At 45.9% G+C, this 21,851-nt stretch overlaps 1 protein-coding gene across 12 annotated transcripts in view; it reads right to left on the minus strand.

The window, feature by feature from the left end:
- The window catches only part of SULF2 (sulfatase 2), a 106,792-nt gene that overhangs the window by 12,248 nt on the left and 72,693 nt on the right, over positions 1–21,851 (minus strand). For 11 of the 12 annotated variants that reach the window (XM_077253291.1, XM_077253290.1, XM_077253292.1 and 8 more), the window contains 10 exons: positions 14,310–14,534; positions 9,305–9,544; positions 6,860–7,011; positions 5,939–6,108; positions 5,708–5,858; positions 4,400–4,575; positions 4,091–4,219; positions 2,249–2,305; positions 1,959–2,088; positions 510–717 (listed from right to left, as the gene is read on the minus strand). In XM_077253291.1, the coding sequence (XP_077109406.1) occupies positions 510–717; positions 1,959–2,088; positions 2,249–2,305; positions 4,091–4,219; positions 4,400–4,575; positions 5,708–5,858; positions 5,939–6,108; positions 6,860–7,011; positions 9,305–9,544; positions 14,310–14,490 (1,594 nt within the window). In that variant the 5' untranslated portion in view covers positions 14,491–14,534. Of the gene's footprint in view, positions 1–509; positions 718–1,958; positions 2,089–2,248; positions 2,306–4,090; positions 4,220–4,399; positions 4,576–5,707; positions 5,859–5,938; positions 6,109–6,859; positions 7,012–9,304; positions 9,545–14,309; positions 14,535–20,666; positions 21,153–21,851 lie in introns of those variants that run through there. The other variant, XM_077253289.1, reaches the window with a different exon arrangement.

Here is a 21,851-nt window from a genome sequence, read left to right on the forward strand (position 1 = left end):
CAAATCCAGGTGTGAAAAACTTGTTGCATCATTCCCAAGAAGACTCATGGCTGTACTAGCTGAAAAGGGAGCTTCTACTCAATACTGAGCCAAGGGTCTGAATACTTATGACCATTTGATATTTCAGTTTTTCTTTTTTAATGAATTTGCAAAAATTTCTACATTTCTGTTTTTTTTTTTTCAGTCAAGATGGGAAGCAGAGTGTACATTAATGAGAAAAAAAACATTTTTGAATTTACCATATGGCTGCAATGAAACATTGTGAGTGAAAAATGTAAAGGGGTCTGAATACTTTTCGTACCCACTGTACCTTCAGCCTCTCATTCCCAAAAAAACGAGCATGAAGGAAAACAAACAAATGGCATTACACCGCCTCGCCTTTTGACGCAGAGAACTAAACCCATGCAATAAGGGGAATGGGGCGCCATCAGTCACGCGACTGTGCTGGTGAGACCTTCGCACATATTCACACACTCAGGGACACAAACTGCCGCTTCTCCAGGACTCACTTTTCTTGGCGAGAAGCTTCTTGGTGCGGCCCAGTCGAGACATCTTATAGCCAATGGCGTCACAGTTGCATTCATCGCTGTTGGTGTTGTAGTAACTGGTCATGAGATTGGGGGACATCTTGCTGTCGGGGGCTGCAGACAGACTTGCCATCCCCTTACACTTATGCAGTCGTAACTTTCCTGTGGGATCCTCCACACACTGCCACTTCTGCAGACAGGAAAAAATAAGAACAAGGGATAGGTAAGAGCATTACACAGCATGAGGCTGAATCCAGGAACTGTCACTTTAAAAAGTGTCACATGACTAACAAAATATTCATCTACAGAATCATCACACAAGTAATACACTACAGACAGAAGAGCCACTGGGTACATACATTAGCATCAGTGAGTGACCTCCAACATTATACTTCAGAGCTGGACTCGCTATTCTGCTGGTGCAGTCACTGTGTACATACATTGCATTACTTATCCTGTACTGATCCTGAGTTACATCCTGTATTATACTCCAGAGCTGCACTCACTATTCTGCTGGTGGAGTCACTGTGTACATACATTACTTATCCTGTACTGATCCTGAGTTACATGCTGTATTATACTCCAGAGCTGCACTCACTATTCTGCTGGTGCAGTCACTGTGTACATACATTACATTACTTATCCTGTACTGATCCTGAGTTACATCCTGTATTATACTCCAGAGCAGCACTCACTAGTCTGCTGGTGCAGTCACTGTGTACATACATTACATTACTTATCCTGTACTGATCCTGAGTTACATCCTGTATTATACTCCAGAGCAGCATTCACTATTCTGCTGGTGGAGTCGCTGTGTACAGACATTACATTACTAATCCTGTACTGATGCCGAGTTACATCCTGTATTATACTCCAGAGCAGCATTCACTATTCTGCTGGTGGAGTCGCTGTGTACATACATTACATTACTGATCCTGTACTGATCCTGAGTTACATCCTGTATTATACTCCAGAGCTGCGCTCACTATTCTGCTGGTGGAGACCCTGTGTACATACATTACATTACTGATCCTGTACTGATCCTGAGTTACATCCTGTATTATACTCCAGAGCTGCGCTCACTATTCTGCTGGTGGAGACCCTGTGTACATACATTACATTACTTATCCTGTACTGATCCTGAGTTACATCCTGTATTATACTCATTATACTCCAGAGCTGCACTCACTATTCTGCTGGTGGAGTCCCTGTACGTTACTTATCCTGTACTGATTCTATGTTGGTTGTTCGGTGTAATATTTAGCAGTTTCTCGCTTTTCTACAGCTGGGAATAGGTCCGAGAGATGTTGGATTCTCTGATTTGGCTCCGTCCCGACTGAGCAATGCCATTTGAGCTGTAACTCCAGCAGACACCACCAGATGTCACTACTGACCTGCGCTTTTTCCTGTAGGGTATCACATATTCCTCACCTGCCCCAGCTGCTCGCAGGCCGTCTGATACTCCGCTCGCTGACACAAGTCTTTGACGCGCTGATACTTGGGCAGGAAGTTCTCCTCTTGTGGATCAATCTTGTCTGCCTCCCTCTTATGTAGCAATTTTCTGTAATTATATATATTTGTGTAATACAATATAGCCGGGGTCACTATTCAGCATTTATACAATGATGGCAGAGGACGGCACATACATACAGGTCTCAAGAGGTGACGTAAGAGCAGGTGCAGGTTCCCCACTCTTCCCCTGTAGGCGCAGGAGCACTTACCCCCGCTCCACCAGAAATGAATCTCTCCAGACTTTCACTTTTTTCTGAACTTGAAACCTGAAATAAAAAGAAATCTATCACACCCCAACAAGGCGATGATTTGGCGCAGTGATGGGCACAGCGACAGCCACGGCGTGCGCTATTTATACAATCACCCTTCTTTTATATGGGGATGCCACTGTGGAGTATCCGGTGACAGCCGGCGCAAAGATGCGAAGATTCCCAAATATGCTGATAATGTGCAGAGAGAGAGTGTTGCTCATCAGACGTGGCAGCAATGCCAGGAAGGAGGCCAATTAATGTCTCCTGTGCGGGTTCCTACATCCGTTGCCATGGTTACATCACGTTGTATGACTTGTACGGACCTTTGATCCAGGTGGATCTGTGTCACCGCACAACACATCCAAACATAACCGCAATTATTGCATACATTACTAGTTCTTCCAAAAATAACATTTATTACCTAACTAGAGGGTAAGATCGCTGAGGGCCCCACCAATCTGTGGGAATGCAGCACTAGTGCATGTGTCACCTCCGCTCCATTCATTTCTATCAGAGTGGCAGTGTGCTTGTGTCACCTCCGCTCCACTCATTTCTATCAGAGTGGCAGTGTGCTTGTGTCACCTCCGCTCCTCTCATTTCCTTCAGAGGGGCAGGGCGCTTGTGTCACCTCCGCTCCATTCATTTCTATCAGAGTGGTAGTGTGCTTGTGTCAGCTCCGCTCCACTCATTTCTATCAGAGTGGCAGTGCGCTTGTGTCACCTCCGTGTAGTGAAATATGTATATGTTTATATGTGTAACCAGCAGTAGTTTAACATCTGTCCTGAGACTTGCAGGACTCACAAGGTCACAACATATGTATCTTGGGAAGGCAGTCTACTGTCTCCAATCTTGACAGGGGGTCTGGCTGGGAACCAGGAAGAAGGGGAAACATTTCACACCTTCTAGCGCTTTGAAGAAAGATGTCAATTAAGGCCTGACACTATATATCTGTGAAAAACTTTTACACAGGGAATCTCAGAGGAAAATAATATATTCATTGGGGGAGCGGCCGTGGCCCAATCAAAAACAAGCAATTATTATATTAACCTGAGAGGCTGGTCAAGAAATTTGACCTGCAGAGTAACTCTATAAATTAGGCTTGTATACATATAAAGTTGTTCACATATTGGGGGCAGCCGAGCTGATGTGTTCCAGTACATTTTCACCCCCCCTCAGGGAGCAGAAAGCAGACTACAAAGTTAGACATTTCGGTAAGTTTTCTCCTGTGTATTTTTATAACTGTTTTGCATATTTGTATGTCTCTTTATTACCATATTTTTATACCTTTTTTATTATAAGCACTGTGCCTTTTGTATTAAAGCAAAACTTTAGCAAGTTGAACCTTGCATGTTCTAAAGAACTGTGTGAGCCTTATGAGACAGTAGTAGTAATATTTCCGGGACTCATCGCCCATGTATTCTGTGAGTGGTGGCAGCGTGTATGAGCGGGTGTGTGGCCTGGGTCGGTGTGCAATTTATGCTCCCATTACAGCATAGGACAGAGGTTGAATTCTGGACTGAGAGAGGAGAGATAGATTAAACCGTGCAGGCGCAACCCCAAGTCACATGCTGAGAAGTGGGTACGTGACAAATTGGTAGCAGCACTTTGGGATCTGTGACACTCCATTTCACTAATTTCTATCATAGTGGCAGTGCGCATGTGTCACCTCCGTTCCACTCATTTCTATCAAAGTGGCAGTGCGCTTGTGTGACCACTTTAAAAGATCCCTGCTCTTGCGATCGGTGGGGGTCCCAGTGAGTTAAATGTTATAAATGATCCCGCATCACACGGAGCTCTCACCTATTCACCGGTCTCTCCGTGTCCAGCAGTTTCAGAATTGACTTCCCGTCCATATCCGGGGGAATGTCCAGGCCGGCGATGTCCAGGATAGTTGGGGCGAGGTCGATGTTGAGCACAATGTGCGGGTTCCTGGGGATGGATGCAAAAAAAAATAAAAATAAAAAAAAACAGGGTTAGTGATGAATACTCCACTCACACCGAGAGCTGCAGTCACAATTCTACTGTTCCATCGTGTCATGTTCAGCGCCTTTTGAGTCTTTGCTGTGGTGCGTTTTGGTTGTGCGGTTTACATAGACGAGAAGCACTCACAAGTAGCCAGCATCCACGTTTGGTCCACGGATATAGAATGGTACCCGGATGTCAAATTCGTATGGCATGGACTTTCCCTTCACCAGACCGAACTGGCCGATGTGGTAGCCGTGGTCAGCCGTGTATATGATGTACGTGTTGTCCAGCTCGCCCAGCTCCACCAGCATGTCATAGATCTGGAAGACCATATTCACCGTTACACAATGTACACCTCTCCCCTCCACCCCATCACATATATACGGCCGCCCATCATCATCCTCCTTCAGGAGGGCAGCAAAGGAAATAGAGACACTGAAGTCAGATATGGAACGTAAGCTCATAAAATAATAAAGTAAATATAAATAATCCTGAGCAACTGTAACTTATCTTCCACTGACTCAAAGTCACAGCCAGAGCTGTATTCCTAATTCTGATGTTCCATTATATATTTTACTCTAAACACATCCAGAGCTGCACTCCAAATACTATTGTCCCATTATAACTTATATTTCAGGTACATCCAGAGCTTAACCATTATAGAATATACTCCATGCACATCCAGAGCTGCACTCAATTTTATTGTCCCATTATATCTTATATTCCAGGTACATCCACAGCTGCAGTCATAATTCTATTACCCCATTATATCTTATGTTCCAGGCACATCCACAGCTCCACTCCTAATTCTGGTGTTCTTTTAGGTTTTACACACCTGTCACATCCAGAGCTGCACTCACAATTCATTTGCTTTCTTGGAGCCAAAAAGTAGTGCATTATGGCAGCTCAGGTGATATTTACACTGTCAGAGCCTAGGTCATACAACTGAGAATGAAGTGCAGAGAAACTGAGAGAAATTGTGTGCACAGCACTGGATGTGACTGGAGTATAAGGCATGATATAAGCAGAATTGTGAGCGCAGCTCTGGATGTGGCCCAGTAGAAGACATGATGTCACTAGAGACATGGTGTACCTTGGGATCAGTACAGGATAAATAATTACAGGCGCTGTATTACAGTGAAAGCTCCGGTGTCTGAGGCTGTAACACCAGGAGACATCACCCTCTCACCGTCCTGTAATAGCAGGATTATTTTGGAAGCACACGAGAGGTTGGCAGTATTCTCACCATATTAAAGAACTCTGCTTGATGTCCGTTACCACTGATCAGAGCTAAACACTGTCCAGGCCTAGTCATGCTCACAGCTGAGGGTTTGTTAGTTTGTATCAGTACAGACAATACAGCAGCACAAGTCTCTATCCTGTGCTGGACTCCCTGCACTGACACACACAGGTGCCGGATGGCTGGGGGCATCCTTCCTGCGGTGTCCGCACCTTCTCCATAGAGTCCTCCACGGACATCAGGGTCTGTAGTCGCCGGCGCTGCAACATGTTGGTGAACTCCATGTGGATGGGCATCATGGGGCCCGTGTACCTCATGATCCAGTGCTTGTCTGGGTTTGGGGCGTAGTTGTAGCTTGGGGTTCTGAAAGACAAATCGGGGTCCAGCTGGTCAATGTCAGGGGTAGACAGGAGAGGTGTGGGTGACATGGCCTGGATACTCACATGTGCTGGGAGGCATTGGAGAACATGTCGGAATACTGGGGCGCAGCGTCTTCAGGGCCGTGGGGGGCGGCGTGGCTCAGCACCATCAGCACCGGTCGGTGGGGGTACATTTTCTTGGAGTTTTGGAAGAAGCTGAGGCTGTTGTTTGTGATGAGATCTGTCAGATAATCCTACAAGAAAAACAGGAGACAAGTGAGACTCCTCTACCTGATCCATAACCCGGGGAGCACCAGCAGAACTGTCACCCCAACATCTCATAGGCCTTTTTATTAATCCAGGTGATGACCAATATGGCCACCAGTAGAGTTCACATATAAGTTGCCACCTAACTAAGGTCTCTGAATGCGAGACCCTTAAACGGAGATGGCGGCCACATTGGTTGTCACCAGCTTCTATAGCATATAGTTTTTACACCTCGGCCCCTGCTCAGCAATTCCTCCGGCTGCCGCATCATTAACCTCTGAGAAGAAGGGCACCGCTGATCAATGATGTGTAATTGTTCTCCTCGTCAGCCCCGATCACACAGAGAATTTCTCCCTACAGGCTCTGTCGCCTGCGCCGAGACATCGCCGCTCATGTCAGGTCTGATCAATAATCCTGCTCGCTTATCGACAATCTGCAGAGAAGGAGCGAGGACATCACCCCAGAGGATGAACCCCAGGGTTATTAACGGGGCCGGGGTCCAGTCTTCTGCAGGACTCTGGAAGCTTGTTCCAAAATCTCAATTATAAATTATTTTTATGAAGAGATTGGAAACCAGAAAAACACCTTCCTGACCCAGTCCTTCCACAGCTCAGGGTTTGGTACAGTGTATTCAGTGTAATGAGCGCTTCACTAGGACGGTTTCCATATGAGAATCACACTCAGACCCCAGTGTGATCCCTCCGGAGCCACCCGCACCGGCCACAGGGTGGCGCTCACCTTGGAGTATTCCGACCCATGTTTCTCCTTCACCCCGTTCCGGCAGAGCGTGTAGTTATAGAAGCGCGAGTTCTTCACCAGCCCGACCCACTCCTTCCAGCCCGGGGGGACGTACGAGCCGTTATATTCATTAAGGTATTTGCCAAAGAAAGCTGCAACATAAGACGGAGGAAAAGATGAAGTCACAAGACGAGAACAAGGACAGCGGTGTTCTGCTCACCCTGCGGGGCGTGTGGCCGAGCGTCACCAACACCGGGCACCAGACACAGCGTCACATGTAAGTGTTAACAGTGTAGAGGCAGCCCCTGTACCTAAGCCTATCCTGTGCTACACTGCCTGCTGATGTATCTAATCCTATGTGTGATAATCTACTGTATCTAATCCTATCCTGAGTGGTACTGTCTGCTGAGCTACTATATCTAATCCTATCCTGGGCGATACTGTCTGCTGAGCTACTATATCTAATCCTATCCTGGGCGATACTGTCTGCTGAGCTACTATATCTAATCCTATCCTGGGCGATACTGTCTGCTGAGCTACTATATCTAATCCTATCCTGGGCGATACTGTCTGCTGAGCTACTATATCTAATCCTATCCTGGGCGATACTGTCTGCTGAGCTACTATATCTAATCCTATCCTGGGCGATACTGTCTACTGAGCTACTATAACTAATCCTATCCTGGGCGATACTGTCTGCTGAGCTACTATATCTAATCCTATCCTGAGCGATACTGTCTGCTGAGCTACTATATCTAATCCTATCCTGAGCGATACTGTCTGCTGAGCTACTGTATCTAACACCATCTTGTGTGATAATCTGCTGATCTACTGTATATAATCCTATCCTGTGCAATACGCTCTGCAGAGATACTATACCTAAACCTGTGTGATACAGTCTGCTACGCTACTGTATTTAATACTATCTTGTACTGTATCTAATCTGTCTACTCCGTACCACACTATAGGATTAGCAATAGCAGCTGTATGCTGAGCTACTGTATCAAATCCTATTCTGTATCTAGTCCTATTCTGTCTGACACTGTCTGCTGAGCTAATGTATCCAAGCCCATTAGATACATAGCTCAGCAGACAGTATCATGTAGTATAGGATTAGATACAGTATGATACAGAATAGGATTAAGCACAGTAGCTCAGCAGACAGTATCACACAGGATTGGATAAACAGGTCATGTCCGATACTATTTGCTCAGCTACTGTATCTAATCCTATTCTGAATTATACTGTCTTTTAAGCAAATCTATCAAAGCCATTCTTTTGTGCCGAGCTGCAGCATCTAACCCGATTACATATGATACAATCTTCTGAGCCACTGTATCTAATCCTGGGGAACCACGCAGCTCTACATCAGCCATCATATTACTTAATTGCAGATTGCGCTGTATCTAAGCCTCGGATCATTAGATTGTGAGCTCCGCTAATCCCCCGTCAGAGCACGGCCAGGTCCTCCACAATGGAGGGGTCGTCTGATACAGCCGAAAGGGGCTCTTGGGAAATTTACAGGGGCCACACTATAAAGTATATGATGTACATGGATGCATATGCAGTCACATCATCAGTCTCAACACTGGGGTTCGGGGGTCTCCCCCAGCGCAAGCTGCTATGCAGCATCTTATTTACAGATTTGGAGACTTATTTTTTGTCCCCACAAATTTTTGGTCTCACAGACTCCAATTAGCAATGAGAGTGACACACTGAGGATGAGGCAGAACGGGCGCAGATGGCGGAGCGGGCGCAGCGGGGGAAGGGGAGACGTTTTATTGTTCTCTCGCAGCCTCATCAATAAAACATGGAGGAGAGACGCAAACGTGTCCCAGAATTCTCCTCCAGATCTGTATGGGGATTTTTCCTGGATCACTTGCGGCTTGTGAGCCGACGACTGGCGACACCGTTCACTTCTTGGGGTTGTGCATCTGTGTCCGCCATAACACTGGACGGGGTAACCCACGATTATGGGGTGAGGATATGATCAGATCCGGCCGACAAGTGGCGCCGATGCCGCTAATTGCTGTGAATTGTTTGCAGCCGATTAGAATAATCCCGTCGACCGCCCCCGAACATTTACAGGAATCAATTTGTCGCCATTTATTCATATGAAAGGCAAAACAAAGCTGCCCCCGACCTGCGGAGCCACGGTTTCTGTCACCGCTGATGATTATTTATCTTCACTTGGGGATAACTGCGAAGACACGATCGCCTGTGATCGGCACAATCACCAGATGTGATAACATGCTGATACAGAGGACAGCCGCCGCAGTCCTATGTAAGTATTGCAACAAAGCCTCAGCTGTGCCACAAATGTGCAACATTTCAAACTGATTTACTGTACAATGGTTACCTCTGCCGTAACGGTGCCGGGAGCCCCAGCCTACACTAACACTACACAGATACAGACGTAGACTGCGCAGGACGCCGCGGACTCACCAGTCCTGTAGCCGGTGTTGTTCAGGTACACAGAGAAGGTGTGCGGTTCGTGCTGCGCCTGCCACGACGGTGACGAGCAGTTCTCGTTGTTGGTGTAGGTATTGTGGTTGTGGACATACTTTCCCGTCAGGATGGAGGAGCGGGAAGGGCAGCACATGGGGGTGGTGACAAAGGCGTTAATAAAGTGCGTCCCTCCCTGCTCCATGATGCGCTTAGTCTTGTTCATCATGGACATGGAACCTGGAAGAGAATAAGAAACCAGGAAAAATTGTAAGCGCAGACTTTGGGAACACATGGAGTCTGGATACACAACATAACACTACAGGATGGGTGGTATAACACCACTATAATAATACAGGACGGGTGGTATAATACCGCTATAATAATACAGAATGGATCGTATAATACCGCTATAATTATACAGCACGGGTGGTATAATACTGCTATAATAATACAGGACGGGTGGTATAATACTGCTATAATAATACAGGATGGGTGGTATAATACCACTATAATTATACAGGATGGGTGGTATAATACCACTATAATTATACAGGATGGGTGGTATAATACCACAATAATTATACAGGACGAGTGGTATAATACCACAATAATTTCACAGAATGGGTGGTATAATACCGCGATAATACAGAATGGGTGGTATAATACCACTATAATTATACAGGACGGGTGGTATAATACCGCTATAATAATACAGGACGGGTGGTATAATACCGCAATAATACAGAATTGGTGGTATAATACCACTGTAATTATACAGGATGGGTGGTATAATACCACAATAATTATACAGGACGGGGGGTATAATACCGCGATAATACAGAATGGGTGGTATAATACCACAATAATTATACAGGACGGGGGGTATAATACCGCGATAATACAGAATGGGTGGTATAATACCGCTATAATAATACAGGATGGGTGGTGTAATACCGCTATAATAATACAGGACGGGTGGTATAATACCACTATAATAATACAGGACGAGTGGTATAATACCGCTATAATAATACAGGATGGGTGGTGTAATACCGCTATAATAATACAGGATGGGTGGTATAATATCACTATCATAATACTGGACTGGTGGTATAGTGCTATAATACATCTATATATATATTAAAGAGGCATAGTGATTACTCGCTAATCCCGCCCCCTGCACAGTAGCTCCGCCCCCCACCACATCACTACACATAATCCTGCCCCCCACCCCATTACCACACACAATCCCGCCCCCACATTACCACACACAATCCCGCCCCCACATTACCACACACAATCCCGCCTCACCAGACATAATCCCGCCCCCCCAACACATCACCACACAATCCCGCCCCCCCACATTACCACACATGATCCCGCCCCCCCACATCACCACACATGATCCCGCCCCCCCACCACATCACCACACAATCTTGCCCCCCACATCACCACACATATTTCCGCCCCCCACATCACCACACATATTTCCGCCCCCCACATCACCACACATATTTCCGCCCCCCACATCACCACACATATTTCCGCCCCCCACATCACCACATAATCCTGCACCCCCACCACATAATCCTGCACCCCCACATCACCACACATAATCGCACCCCCCCACCACATTACTACAGATAATCCCGCCCCCACCACATTACCACACATAATCCTGCCCCCCCACATTACCACAGGAGGCTCCATCCCCACACATTACCACACGAGGTTCCGTTCCCCCACATTACCACATGATGCTCCGTCCCCCCACATTACCACACGAGGCTCCGTTCCCACACATTACCACAGGAGGCTCCTGAGCGTGCCGAGCGTTAGCTGGCTGGAAACCGCTAGTACAATATATAATAATATTAGGATACTACTATAACAATGTGGTTCTGGATGTGACTAGTACAAGGCCTGATATAACTGTGGTGAGGAATACAGGGGGTTCTCTTGGGTAGATCGGAGGTCCCATTGCACCCTTTGCTTCATCCGGTGCTACATTTCAGGGGCTCAAAGGCTCGGCCCCCCATTCTGCATTTGCTCAGCCTACACATTATCCCGGGGCGGCTCCGCAGCCACACTAAACGCTCTTCCATTAAGGCTCTCTGGCTGATTGTGAGGATGTGACAGGAGCATCTGTGCGGGCACGATCGGACATGCGGCACGGCCCTGGGGAGCGCGCAGGACCCCGCCACCACCGATATGGAAACACATGATCTAATATGAAGGTAATAGAGGATGACAGCGGAGGGGCGGCCGCCATCAGCAGCGCTCACACAACTGGGGCGAACATAAATATTTAAACTTACAGCCAAAACAACTTTAGATTTAAATCACTACAACCCCCAACAGACAAAACGTTACATTAACCCCCTCCATGCTCACCGGAGCCAAGAACGCCACCACCACTCCTCTGGTGTAGAGATACAGTATTGTTAAGTAATGTCTTCCCTCCTTGTATCGATATATATTATTATTAATCATTTCCTCTCTTGCTTCTCTCTATGTGATCAATATTCAATTCTTCCATGTATCAATAATACTAATGTGTCCATACTCAAGAGAAATAGTAACAATGTAGCAAAACACAAGAGGAGGTGATTATTAATAACTAGACTGTGGCCCGATTCTAATGCATCGGGTATTCTAGAATATGCATGTCCCCGTAGTATGTGATTCGCGGCAGACTGTGCCCGTCGCTGATTGGTCGAGGCAACCTTTATGACATCATCGTCGCCATGGCAACCATTATGACATCATCGTCGCCATGCTGTGCCCATCTCTGATTGGTCGAGGCCGCCCGACAAACCGTCGACCACTCCATATAAGGTATGGTCTACAAACCGCCAACCACTCCATATAAGGTATGGTCTACAAACCGCCGACCACTCCATATAAGGTATGGTCTACAAACCGCCGACCACTCCATATAAGGTATGGTCTACAAACCGCCGACCACTCCATATAAGGTATCCTGTTTGTAGACCATACCTTATATGGAGTGATTTCCAGGACAGACAGACAGACAGACAGACAGACAGACAGACAGACAGACAGACGGAAAAACCCTTAGACAATTATATATATAGATATATCACTATACCACAGGAGGTGATGACTGAGGTGCAATAATAATCGTCATCCTTTGGTATATTGATATATTAATAATACTCACCTCCTCCTCTTATGTATGGATACATTTTCATTAACATTGATAATTTCTTCCTTTCATATTGATATGTTATTACTAATCACTTCCTCCAATGTATCGATACTTTATCAATAATCACTTCCTCCTGTGTAAAAATATATTTTTAGTCAATGCCTCTTATATCGCTAATAAAGTAGCGATACGAAAGGAAATAATAATAATAATAATAATAATAATAATGTAGCAAACACGAGAGGAAATTATTAATTGTGTATCAATATAACAGGAGGTGATAATTATTATTTATAATAATCTCCCTCCTTTGTACTGTTACGTTATTATTGACTTCCTCCTGTATATCAATTTTTAATGATTGTTAATTACTTCTTTCTTAAATAATAATGTATCAATACTCTAGAGGAATTATTAATATTAATAATAAAAAATGATGATTAATTAAAAGACCGTAAATTATTATATTATCATATACCTCCTATATTAATGTAATTTTAACTACCTCTGCTATATTTCTATATTATTAATAACCACATCTTGTGTATACGGTATCATTACTATTACTTCGTTTCTTCCTCTTGTGTCGATGTTATTACTAATCATTATCTCTATGTCGTGATATATTATCAATAAGTTTTTCTCTTGTATTGAGCTGTTTCTCATCAATATTCACTTCCTCCTGTGTATTGATAATAATAAAGTATCAATAAATAAATAATTATGATAATAATGTAGCAAAACACAAGAGGAGGCGATCATTAATAATACATTAATATACCAGAGGAAGTGATGATGATGATTTTTTTTTTTTATTAATCATCCTCACTTCCTCTGGTATATTGATATACTATTAATAATCACCTCTTCTTGTGTAGATAAGTTTCCATTGCTAATAATTCCTTCCTTTCATATCGATACGTTATTACTGATACATTATTATTGATTCTCATTTCCTCCTGTGCATCAATAAATTATCATATTATTCATTTCTTTAGCTCATTCCTCTCCTTTTCTTACATTATTATTAATAATTACGGTACTTAATGATCGAATATTAGCTTTATTCTCTCCTTCCTGTGTATCGATACATTATTATTATATTAGTCCGGTCCCCTAGTGTCTCGCTACATTATTCTTCTTCATCTCCTGCACTTGTACTCATGTACTTTGTCGGGTTCACAGATACATTGGTATTCATGTTTTGCGCTCTCGTATCGATGCATCGAGGATTTTCGGCCGCCGGCTATTTACATTTTCTGGATGAGCAGAATAATAAATGATCCCCGGGGCAGGGACTGAACAATCTCCATCTAATTGAAGAATGAAATTACCCTAATGTCAGCTGCACGTAATAAACGTGGCAGCTCCATCACTGGTGTTAGCAGATCTGACAAGTCGTTGTAGACGCTGCCGTCTGGGGATTTGATGGCTCGGTAACTCGTAGTTAATGCATGCGGTGGCACGAGCGCTGCTGATGGATTCCAGGCGCAGGGGATAATCTGCTGCTCTGCAAATCTAAGCCCCCAAATTTCCTGAGATTTGTCACTCTGTATGGATATTAGTGACAGGAAATGATGGCGAGAAGAACGCGGCCGACAATCACCTCCCGGCACCGGCGGCTTCTTACTTCTCATCTATGTATACAGGGACAGGATTCAGCTGTCCATTAACCAGGGCACAACCAGCACCGCACGCCATCTTTATAGCCAAACATGTAGCCCGTCTGACGTTAGTCGCCATCTTTCTCTATATGCTACTAGAACGGACTTCACATCTCTCCCTTCCTCGCAATTTACATACAGACCAGGCCACCATCATGGCACGTACCCAGCTCCACGTCCTGGTCGTCGGTCAGCACGAGGATGATGTTGGGGCGAATATTCCTGCGGTCCCTCTGGAATCGGCCCTTCAGTCGCTGCTTGGACAAGAAGGGGAGGCTTCCACTTCCCTCAATCACCGACAGGACAGACACTATCAACAGGCCGAGCAGGAGAACCGGCCGCGCCATCGCGGGGCGATGAGGTCTTGTCTCTTCGGAGGGAGTCACAAGTTCTATGGAGAAAAGGACAACTTGTCAAAAACTGCCATTTCCACTTGTATTATGCACTCCATCCAAAGCTTGAACATGTCGTCAAGCTGCCCGCAGCCCTTTCACTGAAGAGTACAGGTATACTAGGGACTGCGGGCACCTTGCTGAAGCAGGGGGGACCTGTCGGGAGGCAGTAACATGACCGCCCCTTCATGGCTGGAGGTACGAGGCATTTTTCTGCTCACAATGGAGTCTATTTAACGAGGAATAATAATGCCATTTCCTACTAATCCCTTATTAATTGGCCTCATTCACAGTCACTAGGAGGACGCTGCATGAATCCGCCTCCGCGTGCTATGGATTATTAAACGCCATTATTCCAAGGTTCTGCACTCAATACTCAGTTATTCACCGTCTCATCGGGAACGTTGTGATCCTCACTGGAGCAGTGGGGTCACACGAGGCCGGAGCAGCTCTCGCCATCCCTCACAATCTGACAGCTGAACATTACAATCACCGGCAGCCCCCCATACATAAACACGGGCTTCCTAAATGGGGAAGATGAAGGGGCAGAGGTACGGGGCGGAGGGGCTGCTGTAATTACACTGGCACTGACTCCATACACCATTTTCCCCTTTGCAGCAGTCAGATATCTAATCTCAAGTGTCTGATCCAGAATTCACAAAGGCTTTGGGGCAGAAAAAGAAAAATGCCATGAATGGGGGAATATGTATTTTAGAGCCAAAAACGCAAACGAAAAATTGGAAACATTCACTTGAGACCACAGATAGTATGTGATGATGATGGTGGTATGAAAACCACTGGTGTCAGGCGAACTGAGGTCACCAATGACCCTAAAGTATCGGCGGCCAATGTTGTTGGGGATGAAATTTGCCAAAATGTGTAGAAAGGCTACATCCAAAGGATTCCGATAAGTCTCAAAATGAGGGCGCAACTCGGCAACCAAATATGATGTAGAAAAAAAAAATGTGACAGTGATCTTAAAACAGATCATTAAAACCTCTGACTTGACAACGGGGATCTCTGTACCACGGAACTCATTCCTTATTTGTAAGGCTTTTCTTTATAGGTTTTAAGATCACTGTAGCGTTATTTACTTTTTACAACTTTTTACATATATTTTTTGTTTTCAAATAAATATTTTCTCCATCATATTTGGCTGATGGTTGAGCCTCACTTTTTTGTAGTTAGTTCCTGAATTTTAGGCTTTTCTGAATTCAATGGATCTGGCCTCTATGAGGAGATGCATGTGGGTCATGAAGTCACAGTTGGGATTTGCAGTCCTGTGAACTGGTGGTTATAATTTCTGACAACAAAAGGCGACGGGTGCCCAGCCATGGGTCAGGCGACGGGTGCCCAGCCATGGGTCAGGCGACGGGGAACACAGCTGCCCCGCTATGGGTCAGGCGACGGGGAACACAGCTGCCCCGCTATGGGTCAGGCGACGGGGAACACAGCTGCCCCGCTATGGGTCAGGCGACGGGGAACACAGCTGCCCCGCTATGGGTCAGGCGACGGGGAACACAGCTGCCCCGCTATGGGTCAGGCGACGGGGAACACAGCTGCCCCGCTATGGGTCAGGCGAAGGGGAACACAGCTGCCCCGCTATGGGTCAGGCGACGGGGAACACAGCTGCCCCGCTATGGGTCAGGCGACGGGGAACGCAGCTGCCCCGCTATGGGTTAGGCGACGGGGAACGCAGCTGCCCCGCTATGGGTTAGGCGACGGGGAACGCAGCTGCCCCGCTATGGGTTAGGCGACAGGGAACACAGCTGCCCCGCTATGGGTTAGGTGATGGGGGACAGCTGCTCTCACTCTGTGTAGAGGCTGAATAGAGATTGCACTAAACTCTATAAGTACAACCTCTGCTATCATGGATGGAACAAAGCTTCGGCTCGGTGGGTACGAGGTTTTTTTCAACCATGAGAGAGTGTTGGGTTTGCTCCAAGTTGGACACAAAAGTGAAATAATTACAATTTTAATATGTCGGCCTCGCCTTTGTCTGCCTGGAAAAAAGCCTAGAAAAATAATACATGTAAGAAGGACAAGGCAGTGGACTCCAGCGCAGTTTACAGGCATTCTGTTTGCAGCAGAAAAACAACTACACCACCTCTGAAATGGTGGAAAAAATTGGTGGCGTCCCAGCAGACGGGGGAGGAGGGCTCATGTGACTGTGATTGCTGCAATTATTGAGAGCAGAGGCTTCTCTTACTCAATTCCTTCATCCAAGACGCCCAGAGAGCCAAAAACAGAGAAACTCAAACCAGAACTAGACAGAAGTGAAAGTGATAGAGATAAGCATGGCCCAAACCAAGGACAGTGGAGGCCTCTGGGCAAAACATTACTCAGAAATATCAAGCCAGGGGTCAAGGATGGAAATTATAAAACTACAGTATAATAAAACATCACAAAGAACAAATCACAAAAGTAACAGAACTATGCAACGCCCAAATATGACTCATACAGTGCATAAATATAATACTGCCATACAAGGCATAAAATGGTAACATACAGTGACAGAATAATAAAGTCATGGCGTCCCAATGATATCATACAGCCACCCAACCAGTACAGCTGGATGGTCGCCCAACGACTACAGCTGCACGGCAAGCACCCACTACAGCCACGAGGCAAGCACCCACTACAGCCACGAGGCAAGCACCCACTACAGCCACGAGGCAAGCACCCACTACAGCCACGAGGCAAGCACCCACTACAGCCACGAGGCAAGCACCCACTACAGCCACGAGGCAAGCACCCACTACAGCCACGAGGCAAGCACCCACTACAGCCACGAGGCAAGCACCCACTACAGCCACGAGGCAAGCACCCACTACAGCCACGAGGCAAGCACCCACTACAGCCACGAGGCAAGCACCCACTACAGCCACAAGGCAAGCACCCACTACAGCCACAAGGCAAGCACCCACTACAGCCACAAGGCTAACAACCACTACAGCCACAAGGCTAGCAACCACTACAGCCACAAGGCTAGCAACCACTACAGCCACAAGGCTAACAACCACTACAGCCACAAGGCTAACAACAACTACAGCCTCAGGGCTAACCACCACTACAGCCTCAGGGCTAGCAACCACTACAGCCACGAGGCAAGCACCCACTACAGCCACGAGGCAAGCACCCACTACAGCCACAAGGCAAGCACCCACTACAGCCACAAGGCTAACAACTACTACAGCCTCAAGGCTAGCAACCACTACAGCCACAAGGCAAGCAACCACTACAGCCACAAGGCTAACTACCACTACAGCCACAAGGCTAGCAACCACCACAGCCACAAGGCTAGCAACCACCACAGCCACAAGGCTAGCAACCACCACAGCCACAAGGCTAGCAACCATCACAGCCAAAAGGCTAGCAACCACCACAGCCACAAGGCGAGCAACCACCACAGCCACAAGGCTAACAACCATCACAGCCACAAGTCTAGCAACCACCACAGCCACAAGGCAAGGAAACACTACTGCCACACAGCACCTAAAGAGCACAGCGATAAAGCGTCAAAACATTACAAACATACAGTGACAAAACAACCCTACGAAGCCCACATAATATTACTACACGGTTTCCAAATATTACCGCTATAGTGGTATATAAGGGCTACATAAAAATGGCAAGGTCCTGAGGACACACAGATACACACATCGTCAAGTCATGTTGGTGATTGCCTAGCAGTGCAGCCTGTGTAAATATGGGAAACACTAATTGAGCTTTGGCTGAGTAACAGGAAGCGTGCGCGGCCCAGAGAACGTTCTCAATTCCGCAGCTAATGAGCACGACTTCCGTCAATTAAAATGCTTAACAGCAAACATAAAAGGGTCACAGGTATCATGGAACATGTCCACCTCAACCAGGAGCGACTAAACGTGAATGACGAGACCCCACATACACTCCACGGCTTAATTACATGTCTTATACTTCAGAGCTGCATTCAAAATCTGTCACTTGTCTATCCAGCTCCCGTTCCTAATGACATACATTAGGGAGATCCTCAGGGCATCGGAGGAGTAGATTGATTGACTTTGCTGCAATTCCTCCCTGGCAATAAACTATGTGGAATAATGAAGATATAATAGATATCTGCCACTGAAGCTTCTGTTAATATTAATTAAGGTTATGGCTCATAATGAGAGTCCCCATAGCTCCAAATAAGACATTCATCTCCGTAACTGCGGGCACATGGGCCAGTAATGGGATGTGAAGGGTGGAGCGCTCCCCCCGGGTGCAACAAATCATATATTATCAGGTTTAGGATCACCGGGAATACCATGACCATGATCTGCATCTCCTGTAAGAGAAGAGACGAGAAGCCAGAACCACTATTACCAGCCAGCAATCTCCCGCCCCAGCCGAGGCTGTGAGCAAGAGCATTAGGCACTCCACTTTAGGCCCTCCGAAATACAGAGCAATTATGAAGTGCGGCCACAACAACAACTAATTCACGTTATCATCAATCAGGGACTTAAAAAAAAAAAAAGAAAAATGAAACACTTAGTAAATTAATCAGTATACAACACAAGCCTGTGCAGCAGAGAGGCAGGTTACTGTATGGCAGATAATACAAGCCAGTGCAGCAGAGGCCAGTTACTGTATGGCAGATAATACAAGCCTGTGCAGCAGAGAGGCAGGTTACTGTATAACAGATAACACAAGCCTGTGCAGCAGAGGCAGGTTACTGTATGGCAGATAATCCAAGCCTGTACAGCAGAGAGGCAGGTTACTGTATGGCAGATAATACAAGCCTGTGCAGCAGAGAGGCAGGTTACTGTATGGCAGATAATACAAGCCAGTGCAGCAGAGGCCGGTTACTGTATGGCAGATAATACAAGCCAGTGCAGCAGAGAGGCAGGTTACTGTATAACACATAATACAAGCCTGTGCAGCAGAGAGGCATGTTACTGTATGGCAGATAATACAAGCCTAGGCTGCACAAAGGCAGGTTACTGTATAGCAGGAGACATGACTGTGTAACAGAGCAGCAGGTTACTGTATAGCAGATAATACAAGCCTATGCAGCAGAGGTAGGCAGGCTACTGTATAGTAGCTGATACAAGCCGGTGCAGCAGACAGTCAGGTTAAAGTATAGCAGGTGACAAAATCCTGTGTAGTAGGTTACTGTATAGCAGATAATGCATGTCTGTGCAGTTACAAAATAGATATCATACTCTACAGCATATGATACTAGACTGTTCAGCATAAAGAGAGAAATGGAAGTACAGCAGAAAATACAAGAATGTATAGCAAGTAAGAGCCACACCATACAAGTCCTTGAAGCGGCAGGTATTGCATAAAAAGCCTACACTGCAGTAGCATATAATACAAATGTGTACAGCACAGAGGCAGTTTACTGTACAGCAGATAACCTCTCTGCTGCACAGGCTTGTATTATCTGCTGTACAGTTGCGGTAATTGCCTCTCTGTTGCACAGATTTGTATTATATGCTACTGCAGTGTAGGCTTTTTTATGCAATACCTGCAGCTTCATGCTTCAAGGACTTTTATGATCTGCCTCTGACTTGCTATACATTCTTGTATTTGTCTCTTCATGCTACATGGGGTTGTATCATCTGATGTAGAGTGAACCATCTCTCTGTGCTGCACAGACATATCTGCTATACAGTAACATGCCTCTCTGTTGCACAGACTTGTATTATCCGCTTTACAGTAACCTGCCTCTCAGTTGCATAGACCAGTATTATAGCAGATAATAGAATCCTGTGCAGCAGAGAGGCACAATACTGTACAGCAGATATATAATACAAGCCTGTGCAGCACAGAGGGGCAGCTTATTGTACAGAAGATAATACAACCCTTTGTAGCATGAATAGACAGTCAATTGACAACAGATCATATAAGTCCTTGAGGCAGGGGTTGCATAAAATGAAAGCCTGCACTGCAGTATATAATACAAACCAGTGCAGCAGAGAGAGGCACAATACTGTACAGCATATATATAATACAAGTCTGTGCAACACAGAGGGGCAGCTTACTGTACAGTGGATAATACAAACCTGTGTAGAATGAATAGACAGTCAATTGACAGCATATTATACAAGTCCTTGAGGTAGGGGTTGCATAAAATTAAAGCCTACACTGCAGCATATAATACTAACCTGTGCAGCACAGAGAAGCAGCTTACTATACAGCAGATAATACAAATCTGTGCAGCTCTTACATATCTTTTGGTTCAGGAGTAGAAATTTATTCCAGCTCCCTTTCGATTAAGGCTGACGTATGAAGTGATTGCAGTTGGTGTTGGGAATCCTTCCTGGTAAAACTTTTAGCATTTATACATCCTGTCTACCGATGACAAGATGCGTCAGGCCTCATCAAACGCAGGCAAGAACCCCGAGCCCACAAGGTACATGCTAGGAACCACAGCAGATAGAGCCTAACATCCACCGATAAGTCGCCATTCCTCCTGCACGGCTGTCTTCTGTTTTCGGGGTTACCCTCTGTGTTTGTTTACACTCTCCAAAGTCTCCAGAGACAAAATGTGAAGCAGTAACATCAGGACCCCGAGGGGATCTGCTCAGTGTAAACAGAAGTATGATCATGTAACGCAAGCCGACACGCGTGATCTTATCTCCCCCTGGAGCTCCGCATCTCCTCCATCTGCACTCCTTAAAAGATTTAGGCTGGGTTTACGCACACAGATTTCTCTCCAATCAGACCGATCTTACAGATGACGAAATTGGTCAGAGTTGACCGTCTACACCCACGGATTTATTTTTAGCCTAGAGGCAACTCTCATCTTCTTCATCAATTCTGAGGAAGAGGATTTCTGTACCCTATAATGGAGTCATCATGGTACAATCATGGCGATTGCCAGTTTTTTTTTTGTTTGTTTGTGTTTTTTTTATGCAATTCAGATCAATCTTCGAGCAGATGATACAGACTTCACCTAAGACCAATGGTCTATTTACTCCCCCAAAAAGAAGACCCTTTTACTGGGGACTCAAAATGACAGTAACCGATCACCGTCTATGTAAATACGCTTGAATGAGCAAGATGCCTTCATGCTCAAATAATGGTCGGCAGCACGTCCCCCCATATCAGCCAGGGCTGTGGAGTCGGAGCCCGTTTTCGTGGAGTTGGTGTCATGGAAATTGAGGAGTCGGAGACAGAGGTTTGGCTTACCAATTCCACAGCCCTGGCAGGGCTGTAGAGTCCGAGTCGTGGAGTCGGAGCCCATTTTGGTGTAGTCAGGGTCGGTGTCTTGGAAATTGAGGAGTCAGAGGTTTGGCTTGACAACTCCACAGCCCTGAATCAACAGTGACGAAAATTATGCAAAATTT

This window comes from Ranitomeya variabilis, chromosome 4, assembly GCF_051348905.1.
Source record: "Ranitomeya variabilis isolate aRanVar5 chromosome 4, aRanVar5.hap1, whole genome shotgun sequence".
Lineage (NCBI taxonomy): Eukaryota > Metazoa > Chordata > Amphibia > Anura > Dendrobatidae > Ranitomeya > Ranitomeya variabilis.